Source organism: Zootoca vivipara, chromosome 4 (genome assembly GCF_963506605.1).
Source record: "Zootoca vivipara chromosome 4, rZooViv1.1, whole genome shotgun sequence".
Taxonomy (NCBI): domain Eukaryota; kingdom Metazoa; phylum Chordata; class Lepidosauria; order Squamata; family Lacertidae; genus Zootoca; species Zootoca vivipara.
Window position 1 is genome coordinate 37,841,266 of NC_083279.1, and position 15,320 is coordinate 37,856,585.

At 42.9% G+C, this 15,320-nt stretch overlaps 1 protein-coding gene across 1 annotated transcript in view; it reads left to right on the forward strand.

Moving 5' to 3' along the window:
• Window positions 1–8,525: 8,525 nt before the first annotated feature.
• Window positions 8,526–15,320, forward strand: part of REPS2 (RALBP1 associated Eps domain containing 2) — a 93,334-nt gene continuing 86,539 nt past the window's right edge. The window contains exon 1 of the mRNA XM_035115083.2: window positions 8,526–9,198. Coding sequence (XP_034970974.1) covers window positions 8,938–9,198 — 261 coding nt within the window. The 5' untranslated portion in view covers window positions 8,526–8,937. The remainder of the gene's footprint in view (window positions 9,199–15,320) is intronic.

Here is a 15,320-nt window from a genome sequence, read left to right on the forward strand (position 1 = left end):
GTGAAATAATGAACAGCTACAAAGGTGTTCATCACTGAAAATGGGTATAATGATCAATAACACTCCATCTGTTGGTCCCTTTAATAGCCAGTACAGCAGACCATAATGCACATATTTGACTGGAAACATGTTCCCATGAAAACTTACTTGCCTATTTAACAAGGATAGGTCAGAGTATAGATACTGCAGTTTGTCGTCTATAGTGATAGAGGGGAAATACTCTGATCTATTTTCTCAACTATTGCTTTTTGTAAAATAAAAATGTATGACTAGATAAAACACACCTGTAAGCAAAAGTGCCTTCTGGTATCTATAGGTTACCTGGTAGATTTGGCACATCAGTTTATGGTAAATAATATACAGCAAGCGAGGCTCCACTTTATTTCTGTTGCGTTTGTGGTTAGTATTGTGAATGTAGATTGACCTGGAAAAGCCCAGATACCCCCATAATTTGGACTTGTGTTTCATTTATTTAAAAGACAGGGACCAATAGTGTTTTCTTTGTTAATGCTAGGCAGAGTGCTACTAGGTCAAAAGCTGCTGTTTAACTCTGCCTTGCAGTCAGTAGCTTTCTAGTTGCTGATTGGTTTGAAAAAATACAAATACTCCTATTTCTGGTATTGTAATTTGGTTTTCATTTTTAACGGATTCCTGACTCAAGCACATAACTGTTGGTAGGTGCTCTCCTTGCCTACCCATTCTCTCTGAGTTGCAAATTACTTGAATGTTCAGGCTATGTTACTATGTGCTACCCTTTTCCTGATGAAATGTACAGAATGCAAAATAGATGTCTTGAAAGGAAATAAAGGTTGGATCACCCCTATTGAATGTTACCTAATATACCATTGAGCAAAATCAAATTGGCACCTGCAATGACCTAATTTGGAAACTGGCCAGTTAATATTCCTTATAAGGTGCATTTGCAGTTTTTTTTCTCTTTTCTTTTGGTATGCATTTCAAGTACAGTAAAAGAAAGCAAAGCTGGTGGGAGGTTTACAGCGAGGAAGAGTAGAATGAGCCTTGTCAGACATAACCATTTGATTGTAATTGACTCTGGAGAGAAATTTTCTGATGTCTCCTTTTAAAACAAAACAGAAAACCTTGTCCAAATACTTTAAAGCATATATGTGTAAGCAAAGATGTCATAGTAAGTAATTTGAAACTGAATGCAATTTTGAAGGACAGAACTGCAGTGTATCTGAACCACCCCACCCCACAACCCAATGTACTACTGTATGTGGTCGCCTGGCCTGTAGCCAGGATTGGTGTAACATTTGCTCTCTTTAGAGAAGAGTAGACTTTGGGTCCCGGTGCATTAGAAATTGCTTCCACGTTATAGCTAAAAACACCCTAAGTGTTGCAGCCACTAATGCTTAAAAGTAATTGAATTGAATTGACTATTCTTTCCGGTTCCTGTCTTTTCTAAGTGTAGAACTGCCGTAAGTTTTGTTTCCTGAAATCTTAAAGACATTCCATACATTGACCATAAGCTCAGTCCTTGTCTGATCTGGAATTCCACTGCTGTTCTCCAGCTCTTTTTCCCCCAGTGTACTTCACCTGTACAACCCATGCTTACCACAGACAGCTGCTTTAAAATGCGGACATCCAGTAATCATGCTAAATTTAAGGCTGTTGCTTGTACCGTCCATCTCTTTATACCTTTTGCAATGATGCGTACAGTGTAGGGGGGGGAGTGCACTGTTTTTCCTATTGCGTAACCGGTGGTTCAAATGCACAGTCCATCTGCCGATTAAGCCCTAGAATCTTAAACTATTCTCAACACAGGACCCTCAAAGCCAACACTCTTTTTCATTTGTAATTCTCGAGTGTGTTTACATACATGCTTGGGGGCTGTTATCTTTCCAATCCGTTGTCCTCTCTTTATTACACCTGGTTATGTTACTGTTCAGTTCTCAGGTGTTGCTGAAAATCTACCTCTTCAGACTGTAGATGGAAATAACTGTGAAAAGTGATGCAGATATTTAGTTTGTGCTGAACACTCTGCTTTATTTTTACAACCCATACCTGCTTTCATGAAATAGAAATGCTGAATAAATAGCCAGTCTTGTTTTTGCTTTTCAAGAACATTTTGTAGAGATTTTTCACTAATGTGAATCTGAAATTTTATCTACTCAGTTCTGTATAAATTAAGTAAATATGTGTGCTTAATATACTAGGCTATGTGTCTTGTTTTTTTTTAGAGTTCTCAACTAAAATTCGCTTTTCTGGCTGTAGGTCTTGTCCATAGATCTGTGATGTTCACTCTACGTATTATTAAGTGAACTGTAAACATGCAGTTTTGCACTTCCATAGCTATCCTAAGGATTCAGAATAGAAACCAAAGCCCATCTATCAGTGTATCTAAATGTGAAAACACCACAGCTGTCTTAAACATTCCTTTAATAATGGGATGGAAAATTCCATTCAATTTCCCTCAGTAGTGCATCAAAAGAGTTTACCTGCACCATCTAGTGGCAAAAGACAGAGACTTACCGTAATGAGGTTCTATTGTGGATATACGGTACAGTTTGTCACACAAAACTGAGGACAACAATCCCTTTAAATTATCTATCAAACTTGTGGTCTGTACTATTTTTTCCATCTCGACTAATAAATTGGAGCAAAATTCTCTTTATAAATCGAAAAGGAAGAAGTTAAGGATAGAAAGTGTCAAGATGTCATTCTAGCATTCATTTTTGTTTTACCACTCACTGTCACTGGCTACAGTATGAACAAGCAATATTTTGCCCAATAGTTTCCCCTCTGTCCTGTACAGGGAACAATTTGATTTAATGAACCAAACAGTGCTTCATATTAAGGTGCCTAATGTGTATTTTCGCAGCAGCAGCAGCAGCAGCAGCAGCACCCCTGCCCCCAAGTTGTGCCAGGTGCTTTTTTCACTCAAGATTATGAAAAATTATTTTTTTCTCTGCATTAATGTGCAGCTGGTGGTTTGGAAATACCTGTTTTGCTAAGTGACCTTATGAGAAAGCATCCCAATCACGCTACTGTTAGGCATGTCTGAGGAGATATGATAGCCATCTTCAAATATCTCAAGGGCTGTCACATGGAAGAGGGAACATGCTTGTTTTCTCCTGCTCTGGAGGGTAGGACTCTAAACAATAGCTTCAAGTTACAATAAAGGAGTTTCTAACTAAACATTTGAAAAAACTTTCTTACAGTAAGCTATTCGGCAGTGGAACACTCCCACAAGAGGTGGTGGACTCCTTCCTTTGAGCTTTTTAAGCAGAAGTTGGATGGCGATCTGACATGGATGTTTTAGCTGAGATTCCTGCAGTGCTGGGGGTTGGACTAGATGACCCTTGGGTCCCTTCAAACTCTTAAGATTCTATGTCACGAAAGAGCTACAAAGTCTGACAATTAGGGACAGTTCCACAAGAAGCATGACCTTGCTTCACATTGTTCTAGTTCAAGCCCTGGACAGTTAAGTCCAGTCAAAGGTGACTATGGAAACATTAGCAAATAGTGTCTTCAGTCAATTGAAAACCCAGAAAGTGTCAAGTGTGTTGTCTTCTGTTTTCCTTTCATGATGAAAGGTGGAGGTAATCTCTCCGGGCTTGTGGGATCTACGCAACTGTGTTCTCATAGAGCCTGCTAGATCAGGACAGTGACCCATCTAACCAAGCATCCTGTTCTCACAGTGGCCGACCAGAGGCCTGTGGGAAGTTTGCAAGCAGAATTTGAGCACGAGCACTCCAGCTTCCTGTTGTGGCAACTGATACTACTGCCTCCAACTGCGGAGGCAGAACATAGCCATTATGGCTAGTTAGCCATCAATAGCCCTCAGGAGTTGAGCTTGGGAGAGCAGTTAACTCAGTAGCTTGCTGGTGCTTTGGAATCTGAAATATTCTTACTCGAAGGCGTTTCAGCTATTTCCCTAGCTCTGCTATAAGTGTTTGCTAAGTGAAAATGAATTGGGCAGTCCAAGTACCCTTGAACCAGGATTATAATGATAAATCTTGTTAATCGCTATTGTTAATCCATCAGTTTCCCCTAGTTCTTTCAAATGAACAAATTATTTCACAAAAACAAGTTGCTTTTTGTACTGGATTAATTCATTATCTTTTGTTTCATGCATTCTTCTCTCAAAATGCCATTCTAATAGAATTGAATGTGCTACCAAAAAAAATTGCCACATTTTACAAAGGATATTACATTTGTTAACTCTAATACCAACCTATATTTCAGAGACATTTTTAATAATTGGGTTGTTTATTTTTTAAAAAATGCATTCTCTACTTGAAAAGTCTCATTTTATGCACTTCTATTCAGTGGTTCTCAAGGGGCAGAAAACCTCAATTTTAAAGTCTGAGGCGAGAAGAATGCTATCAGGTTTGCATTACTGCCTGAAGAACTTTAAATATGCAGTTTCTTCCTTCTGCTTTGTCTGCATGTTGATCAGTATTTAGGTATAGTATGCACAAATATGAGGGCATTCAGTTGTTATATTTCAGCTGGTGAGTAGGAGTTAATCCCTGCTGCTTTGACTGCACATGCCAGTTCCTTTTGCAGAACCAGCAGGAGCAGCCAACACAGAATTGAACTCCACCCATCATCCCAAATTGCCCAGTGATGTCAGCCAATGGACATGGTTTGGGGGAAATGGCCTCACTGGCTACATTGGATCGACTGGTAGGCCAACATCGGCCCATGGGCTATAGGTTCCCCACCTCTGATTTACACACATGATAAAATAAATTCACACTCTTTTCTTTCCATGTTAGAGCGGAGCATGAAAGTTGTGAAACAAGCTCTACAAGGCTCATGAACTGCTTTATGTCTTACAAAAATATATATCACTGGCCATTCAGAAAGGGATTTTAAAAAATGGAACAAATATGAAGAAATGTCTCTTGTTCTCAGGCACTGTTTACTTACTAAATTCTTATATATAAGAGTATAATAAATTCCAAGCATACTTTGAACCATAATGAGGCATAATGCACCTTAGCCTGCCTCCTTGCTTTTATTGTCTTTCATATCGTCATAATAGGTCATCCTTGGAAGCAAGGGTCAGGCCTCCTCCCAGAGATGCAGCAACATTCTTTGCATTATTCACTTACACTTCAGGAAATTCACCAAGAATTAACAAAGGCAGTTCATGCTATAATCACTTTCACTCAGGAAGTTGTCAATGCAGAACCAACTTTAGACTTTTAAGTTATATGGACTGCTGCTCCCAACCTCCCTTTCATACTTGGCTAGGTCTGTGGAGATGAGGGTAATATGGAAATAAAGCCAAATTGTGTAAATAATTTAAGAATTTGTGTATGGCTGCTTTATCAGCTGGTGCTGTTCCAAAGTCAAATATTCTGCAAGATCTGGTTCCCTGGAAATTATTTCTACCACGGCATATTTACTGCTTCCATTAGGTAGAGCTTCAATTGTTTGTTTGCTTTTTGTGTTCACAAATCCTTACAGGAGGTAATGCATTTTTAAATCAAAGTCTTTGCTCCCTCTTTCACATCCTGGGTTTTGCATCTACTTCTAGCTGTTTTTGTTTAGCTTTAGAAGACATTCAACTATTCATCTTGAAATGTAAGAGTTGGGAGAGGCAATTGCAGAACACCCACTAAAATAAAACACAGCTTGGGTGGCCTTCTGGCGGTATCCTTTTCAATGAAAGGGGGGGAAACAGGTGTTAAGTAACACTCTAAATAATCTTGACATGCACACTCAAGATTACAAGAAGATCAAAAGCCATTCCTTGTAAGGGAGTTGCTGCAGCCCCTTGATCATTTTGGTTGACCTTAATGCATGGTTTCCAGCTCTACAATATCCTTCTTGAGATGTGGAGACCAGAACTGAACAAAATATTCTAAGTGTAGTCTCTTTCTAGATTTTCTGTATTAGCATAATAGCAGTTGTATGTTTGATTTCTTTCTTAATGATACAAAAATTGAATTCATATACTGGTGTGCTATCCTCCTAGTAATTGTATAAAGCAGCCATAAAGACATTCTGTTAACATCAGCAGGACCAATACGGCTCTAATCCTGTATAAAACTCACATGTTCCTTGGGTGAATATTTGCATAGGAACGGCTTGCATATTTTCTATTTGTATTTGTATTGAGCTTTACCTGCAAACCCAGATTTCGGTGTGCCTGGGATTATTACCAGGTGTCTTTGCTGTACCTGCCCCTGCTTAAGCATTTACCTTTTTATAGACCTATAAAAGAAACTTAGGGTAGTACCCCTTTTCTAATATGTGTTTGGACAATGTGAATGTATGGGATTGAGATCATGCCATTTCCACTGTGTGAAACCACAGGAATTATTGCAGAAAATAACAAAACCATTGAATATTCTTGGCATAGCATATTACCTTGCCATTTCATTATTTAGTGTAAGTCAACTCAAACTTGAAATAAACTCATTTTTATTACAAATGTGAAATAGATGGTCATAGTTATAATTTGGAAATGGGTAATTTGGAAAGGCAACTAACTGCTGGTGGCAAAGTGTGACAATTTCAAAACTGATGACTAATATGCTGCAGTGGATGACAACCTGTTGACTAAATCGAGGCTTGTATCTTCACAGAACATATATGGTGGCTTCGAGAAAGGTTGTAGTTAGAATAAATGTAAAACACTGAAAAGTACAGTAGAAAATGTTTTTAAAATTGACTTTACATTAGCTGACAATTTAGCAAGGAACAAAATTGCTAGTATGAGTGGTGAGTTTATCAACTTTGTGTCAATCATTATTGACATATTTACCAATCTTATATTTTGTGAAATTGGGCTGAATAGTTTCTGGATTGTTTGGGATCTACTTTGGTGATGAATGGCTAGGTAAATATTAACTTGTTCAAATTCATGTGTGGTGACAATAGTGGTTCATACATTTGCTCCACTATGATTTTAAAGAAAGGTCTGATAGAACTGTTTATGTATGTCATTCCCCCAAATGTGATTCGTTGCCAAATAAGACTGATTATTTTGTTTTTATGCACATTTATTAGCTGAGGCTCGAGCTATAAGCACATATTTAACTTTCTACAGCTGTGGCCATACTTAAATATGCAGTTGGCTGTGCCTCTGTTTTCATTTGGCCTAAGGCACAAATGCCTGCAACTGAAGGTTAATAAAAGGATGCAATATCAACTTAAACATTTCCTCACTGTTTTCTTCTATACCATTGAAACTAACCCAAACTCCATTTCTCCTTACATCTTCTTTTTTCTTCTCATCTCCATTCTGATTCTCCGGTACGTGGAGAATTGAAGCATAAACAAGTATTAAAATATGTTTCATTTTATGTCTGTCTGTTAATAACTCTTCTGTAGTTCAAGAAATATTGAACCTATTGAAATATAATCCTCTATCTGTTAAACTTGAATGGTTTCTTATGTCAGTAGGGTGGGTTATTTGAGATCTACATGTAGTTAAGGCAAAATGACACAACATACTGGGGAAATGGTCTGCCCCTGCAAATCTGCCATCTTTGCAGTGGAAAGCACTGCACACCCAGCAGGTTTTTTAAAAGGGCAAATAGGAGCATAATAGGTTTTAAGGGGGAAGACAGCAGGTGTTTGTCCACTGCAGGCCATTCTCTCTTCCCTGTTATTTATTTAATAATCACTTTTCTAAAGGTAGGGAGTCTCTAAAGTGGTTTTCAAAGCAAGCCAAAAACTCAAAGCAACCCAATGTCATCAAACCAGTTTTAAACTGCATGTCTATTTATAGCCCACTCCAAGTACCTGAGGTAGTTATGTTAACTGCAAAATCTTCTTGCCCTGTTGGACGCCTTTCCCTGGCCCACCAAAATAAAAGCTTGAGCACAAGGGTTTCGGCACTACTTCTGGAAGACAATGTTGCTCTCTAAAACGCAACTCCTAGGGGCTGATATCCCTTTGGCCTCCATTGCCATTCAAATGGTGTGCGTGCGCCGCATCTTGTGATCGATTATGCGACGTGGGGGTCTCCCTGGACCCTCCCCCCAATATTTCATTCAAGTGGGCACCCTTGCCAAGACCAGGGCTTTTCCCTCCTGGGGGATGCACCGGAACTCAGTTCCAGAACCTCTCAGGTGGGTGCCATTCCCATTCTAAGAGAGAGGCGTCCCTGGTGAGTTCCGGCACCCCTCCCCCAACCCTAGAAAAACAGCACTGGCCAAGACGTATCTATTTTGCTGAGGCTTTTACCCCACGGTCACCTGCACCCACCCTCAGAACTGGGCTTCGAGTTAAGTCTTCAGGTGAGAGGAAATTCCACAGCTAACCCCAGGTGGCCTCTGCTGGGCACACCTTGATGCCCAGGTGCCAGAGGGACTTTAAACGCAGTGGGGCTGCTTTTTCCATGGAAGGAGGGGTTGGAGGGCTCTCTGCACATGCTCAGATGCGCAGCCCTACTGCGCCATTCTTCGAAGAGCAGGGCGTCAGGGCCAAGCAAGCCCGTCCCTGAGTCTGAGATGGCCATGTGGGCGTCCAGCAGCCTTTCTCCTCGGAGTATGGCTCTCACCCCACGACGGAGACGGACACCCCTCCTGCTCCAGCCCGGCGTGTGGAGGTGGAGGAGGCTGCGGAGCGGGAACGCCGTTTTGGGCACGTGCCCCTGAGGAAGCTTTTTCCCCTTCCCCTTCCCTCCCCTCCCCTTTCCCGAGCAGCTGCTGCTGCCGCTGCCGCCGCCGCCACCACCGCTTCCCGCTCTCGGCTTTCCTAGGGAAGCAAGCAGCAGAAGAAGGCGCGAAGAAGAAGAAAGCTTCTCTCCGTCTCCCGGCTCCTCCTCCGCCTCCCCCCTCGGGCAGCACTGCAGAGGCAGCTCCGCTCCGCACTGGGGAGGAGGAGGAGGCGGACGGAGGACGAGGCTCAGCCGGGGCTGCTGCTGCTGCAGAGGCTCCTCGCTCGCCCCGAGGAGTTTCTCTCCCGGCCTCGGGAGTCGCGCCGCCCCCGGCCTGATTCCCCGCTGCCATGGAGCCTGGAACAGCCGCCGCCGCTGGGCCGGCAGCCTCCGCCGGAGCCGCGGCGCTCTTCCTGGCTGCGAGCGAGCAGCAGAGCTACTCCGAGCTGTTCTCGCTTTGCGGCGGCGGCCAAGCTGCGCCCGAGGCGGGGGGACCGGCGGGAGCAACCCCCGCCGCCTCCTCCTCCTCCTCCGCCGCCGCCGCCGCCGAGGGGAGCAAAGTGGCGGAGTTGTTCCGGGCGTCGCAGCTGCCCGCCGAGGCGCTTCATCAGGTAAAGGAGGAGGGGCGCGCAAACGCACACACACGTGCAGAGTGCCTTCTGGGCATGTGCAGAGTGCCTTCATCCTAACTATTAAGGGGTGAGGTTTTCCCCCAGGTCGGAGGGTTGCACTCTGGTTGCACTCTCTAAAAATAGAGAGAGGCTAGCCTATGACTTTCTTTCACGAGGTTGTGTGATTCGCTTGCCTGATGCTCCCCCAGCCTTACGAGTCCAGTTGTGCGGTTTTGGAAAAGAAGGCGATCTTCTTTCCTGCACCCCCTTTGCAGACGCTGATATTCGGTGCAAGAACAGAAGCATCTGTTTCTGTTCTCTTTCTCTGTGTCACCGTTTTGGTGTTTGTTTTTTGTACGCTCTTACTCTGTTTCTTCTGTCTCGTTAGTAAGGTAGATTATACATGCCTTTGAGTACAGAGAGTGGTGTTTAAACCGTGGCTCCTGTAAGATTGCAGAGTATAGGTAGACATACCTTTTCAGTACAGAGTTGTAGAAAATATGGGTGCTGTTAGCTTGTAAAAGTGATCTGCTGTTTATTTTATACTCAAGAACAGCTTGAGGATAGAATAAACAAATTCACCCTTTAGTTCCCATTGCCCCCTATACAGATTCTTGGTTTGATCTTTGCAAGAAGTAATCCTAACAAAACCCACACAAGAGTAGATCTCATTACAGCTCCTATCTCACTTCCAAATTATTTTTGAATTTTGTTCACTATTGATTGGTAGTACTTGGTGTTTGATTCCTGAAGGCTGTTCATTTGGTCATGTAGTTCAGATGTATTGTAACTGCTAATTTTTCACATTGGGAGTCAGATTGTAGATTGCAATGGAAGGGAGCCTTAGTTTTATGCTGTCTCATCATCCCACTTCCTTTATTTCCTCAGAAGTCCACAAAGGGAGGTGAAAACAAATGAAAACTGCATTACAGTACCGTAACTCTTGCAGCTGTAAAGGAACACACTGTTTGTTATTGTTTGATACTGTATATACCTCCTCCTCCTCTACCAGCTGCAACATTTTTGCCAAAATGTTGCAGCTGTCTTTATATAATAGACATTTCCTGTTTTTTTTTTAAAAAAATATTTTTTGGCAAGCACTTGCCTCTCAAATTTTGGCTCACGAGTTTAACATCGTCACTTTAAATGTTAATTTAAAAATAGGCACTAACAATAGATGCTATTTCACCTTCAAGGGGCTAATATTTTTGCTAGTAGTGGAAGATAGACACTTGTGGTATTAAATTGTGTTATTTTGGGATGAATTAAAGGTTGAGATCCTTTGGGATACAAATAAAATGTTACTCATGCATACCACTCCAGTTACAAGATAGAGTAGAAGTTGAGTTTTAGTTGGCTTTGAGATCAAGTTGTTTGCTTGATCCAAAGAACACCGGATACAGTAGAGAACTGTACACCCACTGCTGTTTCCACATTTTGAGACCTCCCAGCCCAATGTAACCTAACTTGGAAATAATCAGAACTGTCAAAGGAAGAAAAGGAATGTACCCAAAAAGCATTTAATTCCCCCATTCCCAATCCACTGAACCAAGAGGATGAGAAGACATTAAAAAAAATGGATGGAACAATGTTCTTCTGGCATCAGTTATACACAGACAGCTTCTATTGATTGAAGTTGGTTTTATTTCTGATCAAGTAAGTTCAGGATTGTAGCCAAAGAGTAAAGTTCACACAAAAGCTAGTTAATGGATTCTATAGTTCTCCACCCCACCCCACAGCGGCTGTCTTCTGCGCCCATACTGTGCAGATCCAGACATAGTCATATGTTCCCTCTTCTCATTTTTGTTAGTGGATTAGAACAGAATGTTCTTGGGGTTAGGGGTGGGGGATGGAAAGGCTGCTATATCCCCAGATTTATTAATGATATTTCTCAATTGGATCTAGATTTCTACCCATTTCAGTAGACACAACTGTATTTTAAACTGATTGCATATCAGCGACAGCAACAATTTGGGCCCCAACCTCCCTGGGGTTTTTTTTTTTTTTTGCCTGTGGAACCATGCAGTATTGATTCACTATCACACAGCTTCTAATAGTACCGTATATGTGAAAAGGTAGAGGAAAACATAGACTGTAGTTCATGTATAAGAATATAAGAATATAACTTCAAAACACTTGTTGCAAATCATATAGCAAGAACTATTTTAAAATCTAAGTTGAGATGCAGGTAAAGCTAGCCAGGCCTTAAAGGCACTAATAATTGTCTCCTGTTTCCCTAGAAACTGTCTGTTGTTTATTGCTCGCTGCTGTACCAATATGGGCACTTGTTACTCTTTCAAGTGGTTCTGTGTTAAGTTTTTGAGATGTCATTCTGAGATGTCATTTGCATAAAATGTTATCTATAAATTATTCCACCAAACACTGTTCCTCTGCATTGTGCTAATCACCTTTCAGGAGAGTGAATAGTAGCCCTGATCCAATGCATAGAAATACATTTTTCATTTGCAAACCTCTTCCTGTGGTTTATGATGTAAAAGAAAAGCTTATCTCTGAACATGTCAGTTTTGGTGCTTGCATTGTTTCTTGATGTTATCTATACAGAAGTGGTAGATTTTAAAAAATCTTTCTCAGACCTAGGTAAAGAATATGGTTTGAACTAGCCGTACATAAAATCTGCATTAGTTTTTGACACTTACAAAAATGCACAGTACTTGTCCTAAGTCCTTTTTAAAAAAAATGAGAGATAAGAAGGAATGTCATTATGGGAAAAAGTTGCCACCCTTACAGTGTAATGATCCTTCTAGTAGTGCAGATAGAAGCTGGTCAGATTTGAGGTACGCAGACTTGTAAAAGTTGGATGAACACTGAATACTATTGTAATTCAAGGCTCAAATGTTCACCAGGTTGGATGGGTCCTGAAGGTTGTAGCAGTTCAGGCAGCTAGAGCACAAAGCTAGACGTGGCATCAGTAGTCAGCAAGGTTAGGTACTGGCCAAGGGCTCTAGGGGCTGAGAAGGCTTCCTTTCCAGCCTGTGCAAGCCACGTCATCACTCCTTTCGCCACTGGGCCCCTACGTAACTGTTTCAGTGGCCAGGAGCTATGAATGAGAGTAAAGCTTGGGTTCCATCTGTGGTTGGCTGCCCACCATCTTAATGTACCTCAAATGCAATGCCCTGGATTAGCAGCATATAATCTATAAAGCCCTATCTATAGACCTATAGAGGGGGCGGATGGCAGGCATCACCAGGACCATGCAGATGGCCCCCTGAATCCTTGTGCTAGCCCTGATCAAAGCAGTGCTTTTGGAACTGAATTGCAAGGCTGGTCTCTGTTGGTTGGATGATTTTGTAGAGTATTTGAGGGTAGCATTCTACAATCAGTAGGTATGTTACCCAGTTTGGGTAATAATGACTCCTATTACTTAGTACTCAACATAAAGTTAAGCTCCAGCTTTGCTAATATAGAAACTGCCATTTTTTGTTCTTTGTTTTGCTTGAATTCTCAACCTAACAGGGACCTGTGTGTTTCACTTAAAGCTGGAGGCAGAGCTGCTGGATGTTATATTATTAAAAATGGGGGATCAGCTACCGTCTGTTTCATAGGTGTAATTTGAAGCCTGCATAGCACCTGGTAGAGACTAATCCATTTAAGCCTGCTATCTCCTCTTACACTCCATCATATGACTTTGACTGAAAATGCAGACTTTGTAGCTTCAGCTTCAAACTGGTTTCTGTTCCCTGTCACGCATACAGCCATACCACTTTGCTTAACATCCAAACATCCAGCCTGATTAATAGTTCTGAAAAACTTGAAAACTTGCCCACTATTTTGTTAATAGCATAGATTACCTGACAGTTGATGTTAGATTCCCCCCCCCCCCTTATAGACAGGCATTAGCGTATTGTATTGTATTGTATTGTATTGTATTGTATTGTATTGTATTGTATTGTATTGTATTGTACAGTACTGTATTGTATTTGGTTTTTTGTGAATTAGTAGGAGTTCAGTGCTTAGTGTAATGCCATCTTGGGCTTTCTCAGCAACATATTAGGGTAGGTTCTTTTTAGGCATCTTTTAAAAACGTATTTGTGATAAGAAAGCTTTTCAGGTTTTTATTTTTCTGTGTAGAACATTACAGTCTTCTAATTTTTGTTCTTATTTTTCTAAGTCATGCTTAAAATGCTCAGCTGTAGCAATAAGTAATTCATTGATACCACAGAATGCGGGTGTGTGTTTGTTAATTTATGTGGTAATCTTATGAACTGCTATATATGATTTCATTTGACATTCCTTTTTATCGGTTTGCTCTAAGACAAATAAAACTCTCTTTTTTAACCATTAGGAAATAAGTGCTTTAAAAATGTGCTAGTAATATGTGGTGACAATTTTGTATGATGATGATGATGATGATGATGATAATTGTGAGGGACAGGGGATATCGCGAAGTCCCTCCCCTCCTGAGTTCAAGCCAATCACCGAGCACAGGGGAAAGCAGAGAGAGTTCCGATTCCAGTGGGGAAGCAGGAAGTCGGGGCCGAGGCTCAGGCAAGGTAGAGGAGCCAGGGTCCCAGGTGGGACAGGAAGGGGCGAATAAGGGGGAGAGACCCATCCCCCCAACGCCAGAACTACGCAGGAAGAGGAGGGGAAAGAGGATGGGTCTGCCAAAGCTTTTGTGTTGGAGAAAGACGCGCCAAAAGCCATTAGGAGGTTCTGAAACCGACTGATCACATCACTCCGTGTAAATAGTAATGACTTCAGCACTGTAAATACGCAGCACCAATAAAAGAATAAAATGCAGAGCTGCGTAGCGTCGTTACTCTGAAGTAGTCCACTCCGGCCACTGTGACAGCAACCTCCTAATCCTTTTTGGGCTACTTTGGAGTTGCCGGGATGAGCGTGTCAGAGGCGGAGAAATGGCGGCAGATCGCGGAGCAAGCCCAGCAAGAACTGCAGCAGCTGTCGCTGCAGGCACAGGGGGAATTGAAGGCAGCTAAAGAAGAGACTAAGAAGGTCCAGGACGACCGGCTGCAACTTGCGGAACAGGTGAGAGCGCTACAGGAAAGAGAGCAGGAATTAAGGGCGGTGGCGGTAGACCTCCAAAACAAGCTGGATGCAGAGAAAAACAAGGCGGGAGGGGCACCCCAAGTCCAAGTGCTGCCAGGAAGGAGAGCCGGGACGCTAGTAAGCAAGTTCAATGGAGACCCGAGGGAATATCAGGGCTTTGAGACTGAGATTGTGTATGCTCTTGAGCTGCACCACGCTGAGTTCCCTGATGATGAGCACAGGGTAGCGTTTATTGTGGAGCACCTTACCGGGGCAGCCAGGGAGTGGCTAAGACCGTTAATCGCAACAAAGAATCCTTGCATGAAGAATGTCAAACTATTTCTAGAAGGTTTGAAAACGATGTATTCGTCCGATAGTCATATGGACCAGACTAAGGAGGAACTTCATAATTTACGCCAAGGAAATATGACAGTTCGCGCGTATTGGGCGAAATTCACCATGCTGGTGCACAGACTGGGGTGGGAACTAGAGTCACCCCCAATGCAAGCGGCGTTCTACTTGGGGTTGCATGAGGAGGTGAAGGATGAGCTCTCGAGAGGTCCAAAGCCCAGTAATATGGATCAGCTGAGCAAAGCGGCTCTGGCGGTGGGGGTGAGACAGGAATCCCGGTGGAGCGACAAGCAAGCAACGCGCGCAAAGCGGGCTTGGTTCCCACGGTCGCAGGAGAAGCCACTCCCCCAACAACCCTTTCAAGCCACGCCTGGGGCCAGTCAGGACCAGGAACCCATGCAGATTGATAGCGCGCGCGCGCGCGGGCTTTTCAAACCCCAGCGGCGCCAAGACGCAAGGAGGGAAGGGGTGGGAATTGCTTTCTCTGCAACTCCCCCCAGCATCTCGTCAGAGACTGCCCACATCGCAGGGAGTGGCAAGGAAAGGCGGGAACGGTTGTGCCCTCCCCCACTGACGCAGCACCACAGCAGGGAAACGGGAAAGCCTGGCTGCAGGAGACAAGGGGCAGCAGCCAGGCACAGTCAGCAGACAACAGCCCCAGCCCACCCACCCGCACAGAGAGGAGCAGAGCCAGCCCACCCCTCCCAGAGCAGGAGTGGTTCTAGAAGTGACGCTCACGCTCCCAAATGGCTATCCCCTGACGGTCC